Source organism: Amborella trichopoda, chromosome 13 (assembly GCF_054954075.1).
Source record: "Amborella trichopoda isolate Santa Cruz 75 chromosome 13, AtrichopodaSantaCruz75HAP2 v2.0, whole genome shotgun sequence".
NCBI lineage: Eukaryota > Viridiplantae > Streptophyta > Magnoliopsida > Amborellales > Amborellaceae > Amborella > Amborella trichopoda.
Window position 1 is genome coordinate 12,137,499 of NC_142348.1, and position 16,402 is coordinate 12,153,900.

Below are 16,402 nucleotides of genomic sequence, written 5' to 3' on the forward strand. Positions count from 1 at the left end.
CAAGCCACCCCTATAATTGTAGTCTTTTTCATACTAACTTTCTGCACTGTCATCACTTCAAAACACCTCAAAAAAAATTTAAAAGTTGTTATTTCCTTATCTTTAGCCCCACAGTATATAAATATATCATCTGCATATTGCAAATAAGACACAATAGTCTCATTCTCTTTAACTGCAAATCCTTTCAATACCCCAAACTCCATAACAGATTGAAATATCACGCTAAAAATTTAAGCCATTATAGTGAATAAGAAAGGAGATATATGGTCTCCTTGTCTTATTTCACGTGATGCCTTGAAGAAACCTTTAGGCTTACCATTTATAAGGATTGAAATGTAGGTTGTTTCCAAGCAACCTTTCATCTACATAATCTATTTATCTCCAAATCCTATTGCACACATAGTTTGTAGTAAAATTTTTCATTCAACTTTATCATATGCCTTCTCTAAATCTATTTTATACACAATACCTACTCTGTTTTGAGCACTTCTTTAACTAATCAACTCCTGTGCACACAATATATTGTATGCTATTTGCCTACATTGAATAAACATAGATTGGGGGTCCTTAATAATCATCGATAGCACCCTTTTCAGCCTTCTAGCCAAACATTTAGCAATGATATTGTATAAGCTAGTAAGGAGACTGATAGGCCTAATATCACCAAAAAATTCAATCATCTCTTTTTGGGGGATTAGAGCAATAAACATAGAGTTTATATTCACATTAATCACACCCCTGTGATAGAATTCAAAAATCATACTAATAATCCCTCCTTTAACTTTTCCCCAAAAGTGTTGAAAAACTCCGAATGAAAAACCATAAGGACCTGGTGCTTTATCCCCTACTTAACTAAAAACAACCTATGTGATTTCTTTCTCAAAGAATGGTCTTTCCAGGTACCCACTCTATTCATTTGAGAGTTTTTCAAAAGAAACTTTGTTGAAATAAATCGTGGGAACATATCCTACAATAAAAGCATCTTGAAATGCTTTATAATTGCATTTCAATTCCTATATGATCACCATCCTCAACTCCATCAATTTTCAGCCCCGTAAACTATTCACTATCTTCCTTGCATTTGCAGTTGCATGGAAGAAACGAGTGTTCAAATCTCCATCCTTTAGCCATTTCACACAAGAACTTTGCTTCCAGTAAACCTCATCAAGTGTTATCCACTCATGCAACTCTTTATTTAGATTATTCCTAGCCAAACCTGATATTGAGCTTGAAGGAAACCTGATATTGACCTTGGCATGCATCTCTCTATCAAATCCTTCCAAATTATGCAAAGCGTTAAAAATTATATTCTCAAGTGTTTCGAAGTAGGAAGTCCGGACTCCAAAAAAAGAAAAAAAAAAAAAAAGATATTATATTCAAGAGTGTGGGATCATGAGGCGCTAACTTAACTGAGGTAGACTGCTTGACTCACGTCAAGTTTCAAAATGAAAACAAGTTAAATTGAAGAAAATAGATTAGAGTATCATTGATATCGGGGCTAGGCATTGGGACCTCACACCCTACCATGTCAAGGGGTGACTTCAGCAAGTCAGAACCAAATCCCCACTATAAATAAACACCCATAGTTATATATATATATATATATATATATATATATATTTGACCCCACAAATTTGGTTCTCAATAGAATTGAACCTAGTGACCAAAAAGTATGACTCAGGTAATAGAGTCCCCATCCAAATTCCCATGTATTGAATCATGGGAGTTAGATAAGGGAAGTTTTAATATGACACTAAAATTCATAAGATGGAAAACTGGGCTATTCAGCTTGCACGAGTCTCACCAACAATTTTTTAAGAGGAAGTTTATCATAAGTTCCTCTATTTAAAACCTCACCAATTTCTTTTGATATAATTTCAAAAATCATTTTAAAAATATCCCATCAAAAAACACATGTATAGAGGTGTGGCGTTTATAGAGGAGAGAGCATCAAGAGCCATGTTGGATCCTATTATTGAAATATTTGATTTTTTAAAAAAGAATCCTATTATTGAAAGATTTCACAAGAAATTGGATACTTTGAAGATGAGATATCTATTATTTGGAGTCAAAATAACCTTGTTGAGATACATGTCATTTGAAGGCAAAATAACGCTAATTTAATGTACACTCTCCAACCTTCCAATTTACCCTTTCTCAAATGCCTTCAAATTGCTCACTCCCTAGAGGCACTTATGAGGAATGTTTTGTGGGGGAACGTCTATGGAGATAGAAAATATCATCTGGTTATATCGGATAAGGTAGCACTTATGAGGAATGTTTTGTGGGGGAACGTCTATGGAGATAGAAAATATCATCTGGTTATATCGGATAAGGTAACTGCTCCAAAAAAAAACAGGGTTCTATGTTTTAGAAAGCCTAAACCTATGAACACAGATCTAGATGTATTTTACAAGAACAAATTCCTTAGAATCAGGTTTTGTAAGACAAATATAGTGTTGATTTGGGAGGAAATTTCATAAAGAGCCTCAGAGATAGATTCCAATTTTTTCATAAATGGAAGTCGACTGATAGATGTAATTCAAGATCAATTGTTGGAAACGGTAGGGACACCTATTTCTAGTTTGATGGATGGCTCAGTAATTCCCCACTAAGATTTCAATTCCCAAACCTCTTCCAAAAAGTCTCTACTACAGAGGCTAGTGTTGAAAACTTAGAATCCAACACGGGGAACAAGCCGTTTGGAATATCCAATGTCGCTATAGAAGGATCCCAGATTAGGTCGCAAATGAACTCATTGAGATAGTAAAATTCCTATGTGATAGATATTGTTCCTTGAATAGAGATAATCACATTATTTAGGAGCCCAACGCCATATGTGCTTTCTCAGTTACCTCCCTCTACAAACTGCTTTATAATGACGGATTCAAGCGGATGGATGATAATGTCAACAAGTTTTGATCACTACCCGTTCCGCATATAATTTAGGCACTTCTTTGGCTCCTTTGTCTAGATAATGTTCTCACCACAGATAACCTAAAGAAAGAAGATAATTTTTTTCCCAATATCTGCTTTAAGTGTAAAATGGATGAGGAGTATTGATCACATCTTTCTTCATTGCTTAGTTGTAGTAATTATTTGGTGGTGGGTTCCAGCTCACTGGACTACAAGTGGAGATCCCTTTTATCTACTTTTTTTCAAATGGATTGAACCAAAAATGGTAAAATCCTTTGGAGGACTTATAGATCATCTATTCTTTGGCTTTGGTGGAAAGAAAGAAAATTCAGGCCATGACATCGGAGTGGGCATCTATCACTTAAGAGTGTGCTTCGATCGGCAAATCAGACTTTGTTAAGAAGATACATGAGGTTTTAAGTTTTAATCCTTTGTCCACGAGGTATCTCTAGAAGACCCATTTGGAACTCTCCCCCACCAGTTACTCTCATGCTCCATTTTGATAGAAGTTCAGTTTGTAACACCAGTAGCTGATGAATTGGTGGTGATCTTCAGGAACATCTTGGCAGAAGTTTACTCCCATTTTCCGCCCGTGTCCCATTACATGACTAATGAAGCAGAGGCTAGAGCCTTATTACTTGGTCTTTCACTGCTGCCACAGGATTACCATTTTATTATTGAAGCAGACTCTACTAATATGATATAATGGGCTATGGGAGAGAGTCGAATCCGGTCGAAGCTGCTCCCCATTTTTTACCAAATTGGTGACATCTTAGTTCCCCTGCCCACTCGATTTGCCCACTAGTTTAGGAAAAGTAATGGCCTTCTCAATGCCATTGCCAAACAAGGAGCTCAACCGCCCTCTTTGGTTGTGCATAGACATGTTCATTTTTTATTCTCTCTTTTTTATAATTTTGTTTCATGGTATTAAAGGAATTGCAATAATTTGAAATTACTAGAAAAAAAAGAAAAGAAGACATGATCATGAGATTGAATGATTGATATTTAAGGCATGTGTTGATAAATAAGTAAAATGTAAAATCAACTTTAAGTGTATCTTGATAGACGTCGTTATTTTCCTTTTTTGATGCTGAGTGTGGTATCAAGGTTATACACCCCATCCGCTCTAGGCTCTAGCCCTCTATGTGTTTCAAAAGTCGTAAGTGAAATGGATTTTGCTAACATTGTCACTTAGGTGATAATAGAGACATGTAGTCCCCATTTATTTGACTTCTTCATTGAAATGGAAGAAGGAAGATCTTAATGGGGAGATTTTTGTTTTTAATTCTATGTAAAAGGACAAGATTATGAATTGAAACTTCTTTTATATGTCTAAGGTATTTTGGGATATGGAGAGTGAACGGTGATGCATGCATTTACTCAAAATGTTAAGTAGCAAATAGATATACCTTTCGTATATATAGATACGTATTTGATAAAGGACACTGTTTCTATGCGGAAGCCCGCATATGTAGAAATGTGGGCCTCTCAATAAATCTATTTTTGAGATGGATTTTAAATTTTAATATTTAAAGGCATGTAATATCTAACATGGAGATCATGAATATAAATAAATAAATAAAATTTAATAACTAGAAATAATAACTAGATGGAATAACTACTTGGATCTATATTTAAGATGGATGCTTTACACTTTCTGGACCGCATATGTAGAAATACGGTCCAACCCGCATGAAACAATTTTTCTTTCACAAATTTACAATTATATTTAGATTATATGCTATGAGATTATTTATTTTTAGTGTAAGGATGTTACAATCTTTTTTTACTATTAGTAAATGAAAGTGTGTCACAACATTTTAAAAAAAATTATTTTAGACTTTGTGCCCACACAATGATACACACTCAATCATCTAATTTCAAATATAACCATCAATAAAAATTGTGACCTCCTTATATGGAAAATAAAAACAATCCCATTATATAATTGTTACAAAAAAGCCACGTCGGTAGTACCTTTGTGTCAAAGTCTTACGCCTGATTGCAGGAATAGTCTTACCTCTCTCATGATATGCCACTTTCCCATTTGAGAAAGACATCTAACTTTTTTCCACGAATGCTATTTCACTTTTGTCTTTTCCATAAATTCCTCTCTCTCTCTCTCTCTCTCTCATCTCTATGTGGATGTGAATCAGCCATAACAATTGAGCTCTTGATGTTGGTCAGGCTTGAGCGTGACCCCTCATCAGGTGGGACTTGGAAGGCCCACCATATATTGGCCGGGGATTGATTTTTAAAGGTAAATTGTGATTTGGACTAAGGGTGGCAACCGTCTGCGTATGGGCGCGGCCAACCTTGGTCCTAGCTCAGCCCTTGTCTTCATAGGGTAGGCCCAAGCCCAGCGTTGGCCTTGATAGGGCCAGACCGGACCAAAAACAAAAGAAAGACAAAAATAAAATAAAAATAGAAAAAAAGGAGGGCCAGACTGGGTCGAAACTGGCCTGGGTTGAGTTGAAACCAGCCCGACAATGGCCCTAGCCCAGCCCTCAGGCCACATTTTGTGTTCCAGGGCCTACCGTTCAATATCTCCAACAACCACTCTTTATTCATTTTTTTTTTTCCCTCTTTTTTGGACAAGATTTAAGAACTTTTACTGATGAAATTAAAGCACAAGATATTAGCAAAGAAGGAGAAGAACGCCCAATCGGTTAGCATGCGAGAATGAAATGTGAAGCCCTGGTGTAATGCAAAGATCAAATATTTTTAATCCAAAAAGATGGAGGGACCAAGGAATTTGATGACATCTAGTGAATCCCCCCTCAATAATAACATCACCCAATATGTCTTTGTTGATGATAATGTGCAGGCCCTGCAATAGTGAGAAAATTTCAGCTTGATTAGCCGAGATATTATCACAAGGACCTACATAAGATGGTCTCAAAGCAGACCACCAATTCCAGCAGGACCTGGATTCCCAAACAGTGGGGATGACCCCTACGGGAGAAATAGAAAGCTAGATTCTTTAGGTTGACAAAAATATCCGCTCTTGAAACTCCTTGGCCATCACTTCTAGCAAAAAACCACTTCTCGAAACCATACAATGTATATTGATTTTATGTTTTTTTATATTTGACGGATGAAGCTTAAATTTGGTATGTTAATATTTCACACTACAACACCTTTATAAAATATTTTAAAAAATAATTTAAAATTAATAAATAACCAAAATACCCGACAATTTATTGATTTTAAAAATATTTTTTAATTTACAATTGAGATATTTTATTATTTTAATACATAAAAATAAAACTAAATTAAAATTACCTTTATTTATACGTGGAGTAAATTGGGCCACTTATATGTTCAATTACTTACCCAAGTCTTTAAGAGTTTTTTATAATTAACTATCTATAATTATGCTTTCGTAATTATACTTTTAACTAAGATTTTTTGCATGGTTAATAATTAATCGTACGCCATGTTACTTAATCCAAACCATTAAAAATTAACTTAATGCCAAAAGATTTCATGCTTCTACGAGAGCATACTATCTATTTACTCACTCAAATAAAAATCAGTATAAGAGTAATTTTAGGATCCCAAATTGTGGGGATGTTCCCTCGGCGATCCATAGACGAACCTCAATAAATAAATTTCCAAAATGACACTTTCTATGTACTAGAAAAATAATAATATATCCAATTTTTTTAGGGTGAGATCAAAGAATTAGAAAATTCATAATTAATTATTTTGAGATAATTACATATTGATTCTTAACTGGTTCCCAAAATTTCATTTCAAATTCAAAACGATTAAATCGAGTAGGTCTTTTGAACAAGGGGTTAGGTGTATAGTATGCTCCCATAGGAGCGTAATATAACCAAAACTTCATCTAGGAGCATGGAAAACTCATATGATTAAAATTTATTTTCACCGCTGATTATGAAAATTGTGATTCAATAAATGGTACAAATCTCGCTTGTACGTGAATACTTGAAAACTGACGATCTTGATAATGAGCTACAATATATATTATTTTAATATTTTAAGGCTTGAAATCTTCTTTTTTTTCATATCCATAATGGTGAAAATCTAGTGATCGATTTAGGTTTTTGGATTTAGTAACTGCAATTTTCGGTAAGAACTGAGACTCGGAAAATTCTCTAAAAAAATATCATTTCTAGTTTTTGAAATTTATTAATATTTATAGATTAATAATCCACTTATTTAAAAATTATACATTCCCTAAAAATTAGAATTAAATTCTATTTCAAAAATAAATTATTAAGGGACCCGCATTTCTTCATGTGAGTCCGTGGACTCATGAAACCGTATCCTCAATTATATTCTATGAGCCATATTATAGGTGGCATACAACTATTCTTTATATTTATTTGTAGATTAATTATTGTATAGTTTTTAATTTATTTCTTTTTTATTATACATGTTATTTTTCTATCCGATGTTAAGCTTTATATTTTTTGTTATTTTATTATGATAAATGATCATGTAGGACCCTTTCTCACCGATGTGTATAGGACCCCAAATGATCACCATTAAATTTGGCACAGATCTATAGAAAAGTCAAGTCTCACAGACATGTGATAACTTTTTTATAGATCTATACCAACTTTAATGGTGATCCTTTGGGGTCCTACAAACATGAGTGGGGAAGGTCCTATAAGATCATTACTCTTTTATTATATCATTACATTTATGCATCGCATGTAAATCTAAAAGTACCAATTGCGAAATGCTTACTCGTATTGCCTAGATTAAAGAGGAATAATGGAGTGAATAAAGGACCGCTAAGAGTCGTATGATCGTGCAAGCTTGCCGAATGCGTTACATGTTAAACCAATGTTTCAAAACCTGGATAGGTGGGCCGGATTGTTCATTCACAAATCTGTATCAAATTGCTTGATCGGTGATTCAAATCAAGTTTGGATCAGTCCGAATCGGTGATCTACAAAAATATTAAAAAATAAATAAAATAGAAAATTTAAAATACGATTATAGAGAATGAGGATTTAGAGGGGACCTAAAAACACTAGATAAGCTTTAAAAGAAAAAGAAAAAATTATATCACGAGGGATTTAAGGGGAACGGAGCTGGATCTATACCATTCTGGAATTTAAAACACCGTGTCAAACTACTGTTTGTGAGTATTATTCTTACCAACTTTCTTTGACATATTTAAAAGGGTGAGAAACTGTAGATAGTGTTTCAAAACCTAGACCATTAGGGCGGATAATTCACCCACAGATATGTGTCGAATTACTGGATCAGTTATCTGGATCTGGTCTAGATCGGTTCAAATCAGTGATTCAAATAATATAAAAATAAATAAAATTAAATAAAAATTAAAACTGAGGTTTAAGGGATGGAGATTTAGAGAGAATCTAAAAAAAAAAAACTTGATAAGTTTTTATTTTAAAAAAGAGAAAAAGAAAAATAATATAAGGGGTTTAGGGGGGAACGTGTTGGGACATGTTCCATCCTAGAATTTACTAAACAGAGAAATTTACATTAATATCCCCAAATTACGGATCCTCCTCAAAAGTTTTTACATTTATATCCGTTGTTTTCTATTTTATTTTAAAAAAAAATTGCCCGTATTGAGTTTAAGATTGTTGTCCCAATCATTGTCATATGCTTTCCTCAAAATAGTTGGCTCTTAAAAGGATAAGCACAAGATGGACCACCTATCGAAGGAGACAAATAGAGAAGTAAGTCTGTGTAGAGCACGTAATAACGGATAGCTACTCCAGAAATAAGCAGTTGCCCATATTGACAAATTGGTAAGTTAACGTTCATATCAAAGCCCATTTAATGGATGAACTTGGAATTGGTATCATATTGGGACAAAATTGACAATCACTTGTTCACAAATCTCGTGTGGGCTAATAATTCTGATTTTTCATCTCACTTAATACCCTTCGCTTGGACCTATTCCTTTCTAGCGGTATTTGAGTGATAAGTTACATAAAAACTAGACGCTCTTATTTGGTCAAATACCTAGCGACAAACTTTCATGGAATTGTTGATCTCTTGTCACTTGATTATGAGTAGGTTTTTTAAGATCATAAGTGAATTTTAGCATTCAAGTACATGGAAGAAATGATCAAAAGGGTCATACTTGCCACCATCCCTGTATTAGGTAAATGCCTCTTTTTCTCTATAGGAATGAAGGGGACCGATTCATGCCATCTTGGTATCCAACATATGCTGACGATGATAATGAATGACATTATAGGGTGTTAAGTTACCTTGTTAGTTGAATTTTGTGTAAATTGGGGCACAAGTTCACCATGTACACGTAAATTAGGCTATACTAATGTTTTTTAAAAAAAACAGATTGGCCATGTGGACCAACCTCCAATGTACCGATTTGGATTGGCCGAGTCAATAATCTAGCCAAATAATTTTTGGGAAAATTTTGTATAGACCCTTAATTTCTCATATTATTTCATAGTAAACCTTTCCGTTTTTTTTTCAAGCAGCATTAGGAAACCCTTAAAGATTTCACCTTCATCTCTTGTCTCCTTCTTTTATTGACTTTTTTACTATAAAAATTAGCCCCCAACAAATCTTTTTATATCATTTCAACCCAAAAACTTTTTAACCAGTTTTTTCTCTTTCCACTCATTATAAAAAATTTTGAGTTAAAATAGTATAAAAAGATTTTTTGAGACTAATTTTTATGGTAAAAAAGTCAATAAAAGAAGAAAATAAGAGATGAGGGAGTACGGTGAAATCCTTAAATATTTCTTTATGCTGCTTGAAATAAAAATAGAAGATCGGTCTACCATGAAATAACACGAAAAATTAGGGACGTATAAGAAATTTTCCCATATTTTTTTTAAAAAAGAATATTTTGTAAAAAAAAGAATAAAAATAAAAGCGAGAATAACATAAAACAAAAAAATCGTCTACCCTATTTATAACATGTTTGTTGGATGACTTAGAGAGAATAGAGCTGATTACTAATTTCGAGAGCGAATCGCTCCAATTGGGTATTGAATTCAATCCACAGTTTTCATTGTATGGTTCAAAGACCGTTTACCTTTCGAACTAGGTCATGAGCGCTTCTTGTCGATCCTAGTTGTCATAAACAAATCAGACGGCCGAGTCTATGCAACAAAGTCAACCAAAAAAAAAAAAGAAGATTTTGAGCACGGTCAACAGCAAGTTCTCAATAATCACATTCTATGTCTAATGGAATGGCTAAAAGGTGCTTGTGACCTTTTCATGCTCGAGATAGCAATCATATTACATACTTTTCTCTAATATAGAATCTCCCTTACCTTGGGGTCAAGTATTCTACAATAGGTCATATTCAAGGGAAGGGTAAGTAAACTACAACGCAAAGGATATGGAAAAACCTTAGTACTTGGGACATCTCTATAAAATCAATGGACAGCAATGAAGAGAGAGAGAACCACCAGAGTAATGACCTACAAATCATGGTCCATCGACAGATTGGATGGCAATGATCCAGCGGAATCTGGTCTTCCACAAAGCCCAAGTCTACATTACATTTCTACTTGGGAATAGTAGTCAATTTTATTTGAAGGTGAATGTTTGAACGAGGAAATGGTTTTGAACAGAATTAAGCACTCAGTTTGGTGTCGGTTGGCAGCAACTAAAGAAGATGAGGTATCTTTGAGGTAGATGTGCTTCTCAATTTGAAAAATATAATGTCTGCACGAACCACAAGGGTTAGATATGGGAGTGTATGGACTCCTCCATCACCAGGTATATTGAAGCTGAACTTTGACAGGAGTTTGCTTGACAACCCAAGGATGATAGGCATAGGAGGGGTTGTAGGAGGTTGTGATGGCCATGTTATGTTCACATATGCAGGACCCATAGGTATAGCCACTGCAAATAGTGCGGAGTTGCAGGCCATTTTCCATGGGTTACGTATTTTTCATAACAAAAATTTGGGAAATTGCTGAGGTGGAAGGAGATTATTTGAATACGATCCAATGGTGTAGTAAAAAACAAAGGGTATTATGGGAGATGAAGTCTATTTGGATGCAGATTATCGATTTGATTGCCGGAATGTCCATTTCCTTTATTCATGTTTGTAGGGAGGCTCACTCTTTAGCGGACGCTTTGGCTAAAGGGGGGCGCTTTTCTGTCTTCCATTATTGTGGCAGATGTTGTACTCCCTCTTGTGTAACCTACTCTTTCAATAAAATCTTATAATATTTGTCAAAAAAAAAAAATAGTAGTCAAGGTTGGAGGACCACAGCGTATGCCAATCAAATTTGCCAAATGACCTATGAAGAACAACAAATTCTCATCTTATCTAAACACACTTACGAGAAGTGAACCCGCACATGACCATTGGATATAAATCAATACATGCAAATGGACCATGGTTTTAAATCCATCACAAGGCTAATCCAACATCAGGTCATCATGGCACATATTGGTGATTAACCAGGATTCCCCACGATGGACAATCATCACCCGGCCCAATCAACCTCCACGGTTCATCCTCGATGACAGAGGGTGGATTAAGAAGCAGCATTCTGTATACAGTAAACAATTGTACCATACAGCGCTAGGGTCATGCTATAACCGTGGCAATAGAAATAGGATGGATGGAAGAAACAGAACTAAAGGCATCCTGAAGCTGTAATAAACTTGGAAACTGATTGGTAATTATCATCTCTATCTTTCAACCCAAACAAAATCTAAATTTTTTTGTTCGTGTACCTAAATCTAAAATCTGAAAAAAAACAATGCAGGTTTGCCAAATTAGATCTGAAAAAATAGAAGCAATTGTATACTGTGAGACCATTTATTTTTTGCACAAAGAGGTCACAATTACTTTTGATACTATGATACCATTTATTTTTTGCACAAAGAGGTCAATTACTTTTAATACTATGAGACCATTTATTTTTTGCATAAAGGGGTCACAATTACTTTTGACCTGAAATCCAATAAATAAAAATGCATCACAACATTCAAAAAATTCTATTTTAAAGTTTGTACATAAACAATGACACATCCACAACTACCTAATTTCAAATCTAACAGTCAATGATGATTATACCCTCCTTGTATCAAAAATAAATAGTCTAAATATATACATTTCCAAAATTAAACCCTAATCCTCAATCACCAATTCACAGATAATAAATTGACTTTCTTTTAAGCATCGATTCAACATTAAGGAGCCGTTTGGATACCTGGAAATATATTGTCTATGAAATATATTACTGGCGTAATACATTACTGCATAATACATTACCTGTAAATGGATTGTAACTGTTTGGATAGTATTTAGATGCAATATGAGAAATACATTTTTATTATTTGACTATGTCTAGAAGAAATATAGGAAATACATTATCAACATTTTACCAACACATGCCTATAAACTATCATTTCTTTCCTTTTTGTCAATAAATTCCACTAAAATGTATAATTATCATTTCTTTCTTTTTTGTCACAAAATTCCACTAAAATACTGAATTAAAATCATCATCACATCATTCCAAAAAGATAACATTATCACCATTCCAAAAAAAATTTCTAATAATAACTTGTACCATTTTACGATCATGACATTATTTCTTACTTATTTTAAGTGCCTTTGGCACTTATGTGCAATCATATGTTTTCTAACATGACATTGGTTTCAACATGATAAATCATTGGAACAATATGATTGGAATAACATAATTTTATTATGATAAGCCTTATTTTCATTTATTTTTTATACAAATCTTTCAAATGTTTCTCTATATAATTTCAAATAAACGATAAATTTATGATACTAAAATCGAAATCTATAGAGTACCAGTTAAAAAATGAGAAAAAATTTGATTAGTAAACTAGAAAGTTTGGTAATTGCAGTATAAAATTTTGATGTATTAGAAGAGACTAAATAAGTATGTTATTTCAATTGAGACTTTAGTAATCTCTTCTAAAAATTATAGTGTAAAAAATTTTATTATAATTGTGTTGTGTAATTTATCATTGATTATTGATTTTTATTTTTATTATTTTTGTTTTTATATGACACTGATGCCTTCAGATGAAGGGACGAGCTTAAAAAAGAAGCGATGATATTATGTTGTATGAAATTTTTTATTATATAACTGTGTTGCGTAATTTATCATTGATTACTAATTTAAAGGGAGGGATCATCTAGTTATTATAAAGAGAGGGCTTAAAAGACGTTACTATAAAGAGATCAAGCAGCTATTATAAAGAGAGTTTTTATAATGGAAAGCAAAAATTACAATTAAGTGTACCCAAACAGTAGAAATGTCATATTTTCTTGTAATATTTTGTTACGTAATAGATTTTCAAGTACCCAAACGGCCCCTAAACAATTGCATCAAACCATTCAATTAGATTCTATTTTTCAAAATAACCTAAATTAAAAAATAATCGTTTATTTTTTTATTTTTTTCTTTTGCATTGGTTTTCTCCACAATAGAGTGGACAAAGAAAATGGGATATTGTAGTAGATCTAATTTACAGCAAATCGAACCTTTGACAAAGTTCATCCCTGCTTGAATAATAAGAATGCATTGATAATTATCACTTTTCTTTCTAATCTGCTTTCTCGATATCAAAAAGTGTAAAAAACTCACCTCATTCTCAAATGCAAGTCTCCTTCAAATTCTACACTTAAACCTGGCCAAAAAGAGAGAAAACTAGAACTCGAATGAAATTGGAACGGTTCAGAAAGAAAAAACTTGTTATGAAAATGAAATCAATGTCAAACTGGCTGCAAATGCAACAGAAATCCAGTTGTTTTGAGTCTTTTTACCATCAGAACAAATAGAGACCATAGCTCAGTCAAATTGCCATATTTAGGGGTAGGCCGATTAGCATCACTTAGTTGGATATTGGGCTGCTTACGACTAATGAGAATCCCAATTAAGAAAAATATTGGATGATCAATATTCCAAAACACACTTTATTTTTATAAACAATATTCCAAAATACAAATTAACAATAGAAAATAAAAAATTTCAAAACAGAATTTCTCCATTAAAGAATTATTAGTGTCTTACGTAGTGAATGCAGACACGAACTGTATGTATCTCTCTTTTTCTTTTCTTTGTTCTTTTTTGCATAATTCGGCAGAACTTAAGACATGGTGTTTTAATACCGTAACCGATCAAGAACAAGACCAAAACCTTATAACCAGACAAGTAATGTATACGATCATTGCAAAATGGCCACTACAGAGCAAGTCTCAAACACTAGCACACTTGCTCAGTATTTTCACAAGATCAAAGGCAGTAACCGGGGTAGCGAAATGGTTACCAGTACATACTACATAGTTCACAAAACTATAACAGTCAAGGCATGCATAGAGATAGTCACAATGCTCCCAAGACCTAATAAAAGTATAATACCCAGAGATATTGAGACTGTCCAATTCCACTCTTTAGGATCCTGCTCTTTTAGCCCCATGATTGCAGAAATACAAACACTTAAAATATCACTGTGCACAGTTTCTAGCTAGGGATTATCCTTCATTAACTTATAGCATTAGCAATACCGACAAAGTCTTTAAGTATCATTTAGTTCAAAATTGTTGAGATTTCCCTATTTCCATTACCTTGGAAAATGAAAGGCTAGGCTTTCCATTATCATGCATAACCAGTCATCCCCACCGAAGATTGTGCACGAGTGGTTTTGCGAGCAGCTTGAGAAGTGGCCTTCACAAAGTTTATGTAAAAGAAGACGTTGAGAATCATAGTAAAGACAACAAAGGCAGCCCCAGCTGCAAACACTCCCTTGCGCAGAGATTCACAGGACACATTCTGAGCCAAAATGTATCCCCTGTACTTTGTGTGATATGCATTTTTGGTAGCACCTGCTATCAAGCATGCTTCTGCTATGAGGAAAGTCACCCTGCATTTTACAACCAATTGGTCAGAGAGAGAGAGATATGGACATGTTCAGAGGAAAGTAAAGCCACATTTTACATACAATTGCTAGGACGCGTGCACACACAGCTAATTAATAACTGCAATGGTTTTGGAAGTGAAACTAATTAAGAACTATATATATAGAGAGATGTAGTGGTCGTGCACAATCATGCCCAGCATGGTCTAAGACCAGTGTTCGCAAAATCAAACCGAAACGGTTAACCACACATGGGCCCAGAAGCGGTTTAACCGGCATAACCGGTAAACCAGCTGATTCAACAGTTCTAACCGGGGAAGTCCTGAGGGGTCAAAAAAGTATTGAAAAAATAAAAAAGATACAAAAATATGAAAAAACATATAAAGAAGGATTAAACTAAAACACATTTAAATGAAGTTGAGAATTAATGAAAAAAATGGATTTTAACGAATCAATTTGTGCTTAGGGGTATTTTAATTTTTTTTATAAAAGACGAGAAAATATAAAAGCGAGTATTAATGACCAAAACAACTTTTTAATATCTACCATAATGTAAAGAATATAAACAAAATGCATTTCAAACCAAATTCCCTATTTTTGGGAATTTATATACATTTTTTTTTAAATACCAGTCGATCACCAAAACCACCCAAAACCCAATCTAACCGGGCTGTTAGTGGTTCAATTGCCCGGTTTTTCCAACAGTGTCTAAGAGACATGATCAATTTGTTCATCGTCATGTAACTGATGCATGATGCAAATGTAACTCACAATGTCTCTATACAAATTATCAACATTTTTGAAAAGTGGCTTTTTAACCTTGCAAGGTATGAAGCTCACCCATATCTCTGAAATCTCTCATGGAGTAAGCTTGCCGAGAGGGATTTCTTACCTAACAAACATACCCTTTATGATGAGAGAAAACTAGTCAAGAGAGAGAAGCTACCAAGAAGAGATGAAATATATGATGGACCAAGCACGCATCCCTCCAGGGGCTAGTGGGCTTCCGAAGCACATACACTTTGTCACACCCATTAGAAGTGATTCACTTGAGAGAAGAAATAAGAAAGCACCAACTCCATAGCCAGTTGCAATATCAGAGTTGTAAACACAGTAGGTAATGTTGTTGTTGAGTGTATCTGTAGTGATGTGACCCTGCCATGAGTTACAGCTACAAAATCAGGATGACAGGCTCATTCTGCTATAAAAACGTCCCCATTATTGATTACAAGAATAATTACATTTATAAACAAAAGATTACCAGATATAAAGAATATACAGGTTTTCCAATGATGCCGAAGTAGCTAATAACCACAGAAGAATTTTCAACTAATTGTCATTAGTTTGAGACATCATAACTTGCAAACAGCCTAGGAGAACTAGATGAGTCAAAGAAGGTGAAGACAATAAAACCAGTATGTTGGTGTTGCATGGACACCGTAACGTCTTCGGTGCCTAGTATGTATGTGTTTTGGGTGCCTAGTACACAACTGTACAAATACCTATGTACAATTTTTGTACATGTGACATATATAAACCACCAATCTAAGAAGGGTGAGGACCTTAAACTTTCCCTTAACCCATCCCAAGCCTAAGTATTTTTTAAAGGGGGAAGGTGTGTTAGGTACAC

General features: G+C 34.0%; 1 protein-coding gene and 1 long non-coding RNA gene across 3 annotated transcripts in view; both read right to left on the minus strand.

Annotated features, from left to right (window-relative positions):
* Positions 1 to 11,789: 11,789 nt before the first annotated feature.
* Positions 11,790 to 13,547, minus strand: LOC148779039 (uncharacterized). Its single transcript, XR_016047048.1, has 2 exons — positions 13,503 to 13,547; positions 11,790 to 12,086 (listed from the first exon to the last, which is right to left on the minus strand). It is a non-coding gene; the product is annotated as an uncharacterized LOC148779039 (long non-coding RNA).
* A 511-nt stretch (positions 13,548 to 14,058) lies between these two features.
* Positions 14,059 to 16,402, minus strand: part of LOC18432106 (sodium/hydrogen exchanger (DUF1218)) — a 32,822-nt gene continuing 30,478 nt past the window's right edge. For both annotated transcript variants that reach the window (XM_006842218.4, XM_020665962.2), the window contains 2 exons: positions 15,719 to 15,927; positions 14,059 to 14,778 (listed from right to left, as the gene is read on the minus strand). In XM_006842218.4, the coding sequence (XP_006842281.1) occupies positions 14,514 to 14,778; positions 15,719 to 15,927 (474 nt within the window). In that variant the 3' untranslated portion in view covers positions 14,059 to 14,513. The remainder of the gene's footprint in view (positions 14,779 to 15,718; positions 15,928 to 16,402) is intronic.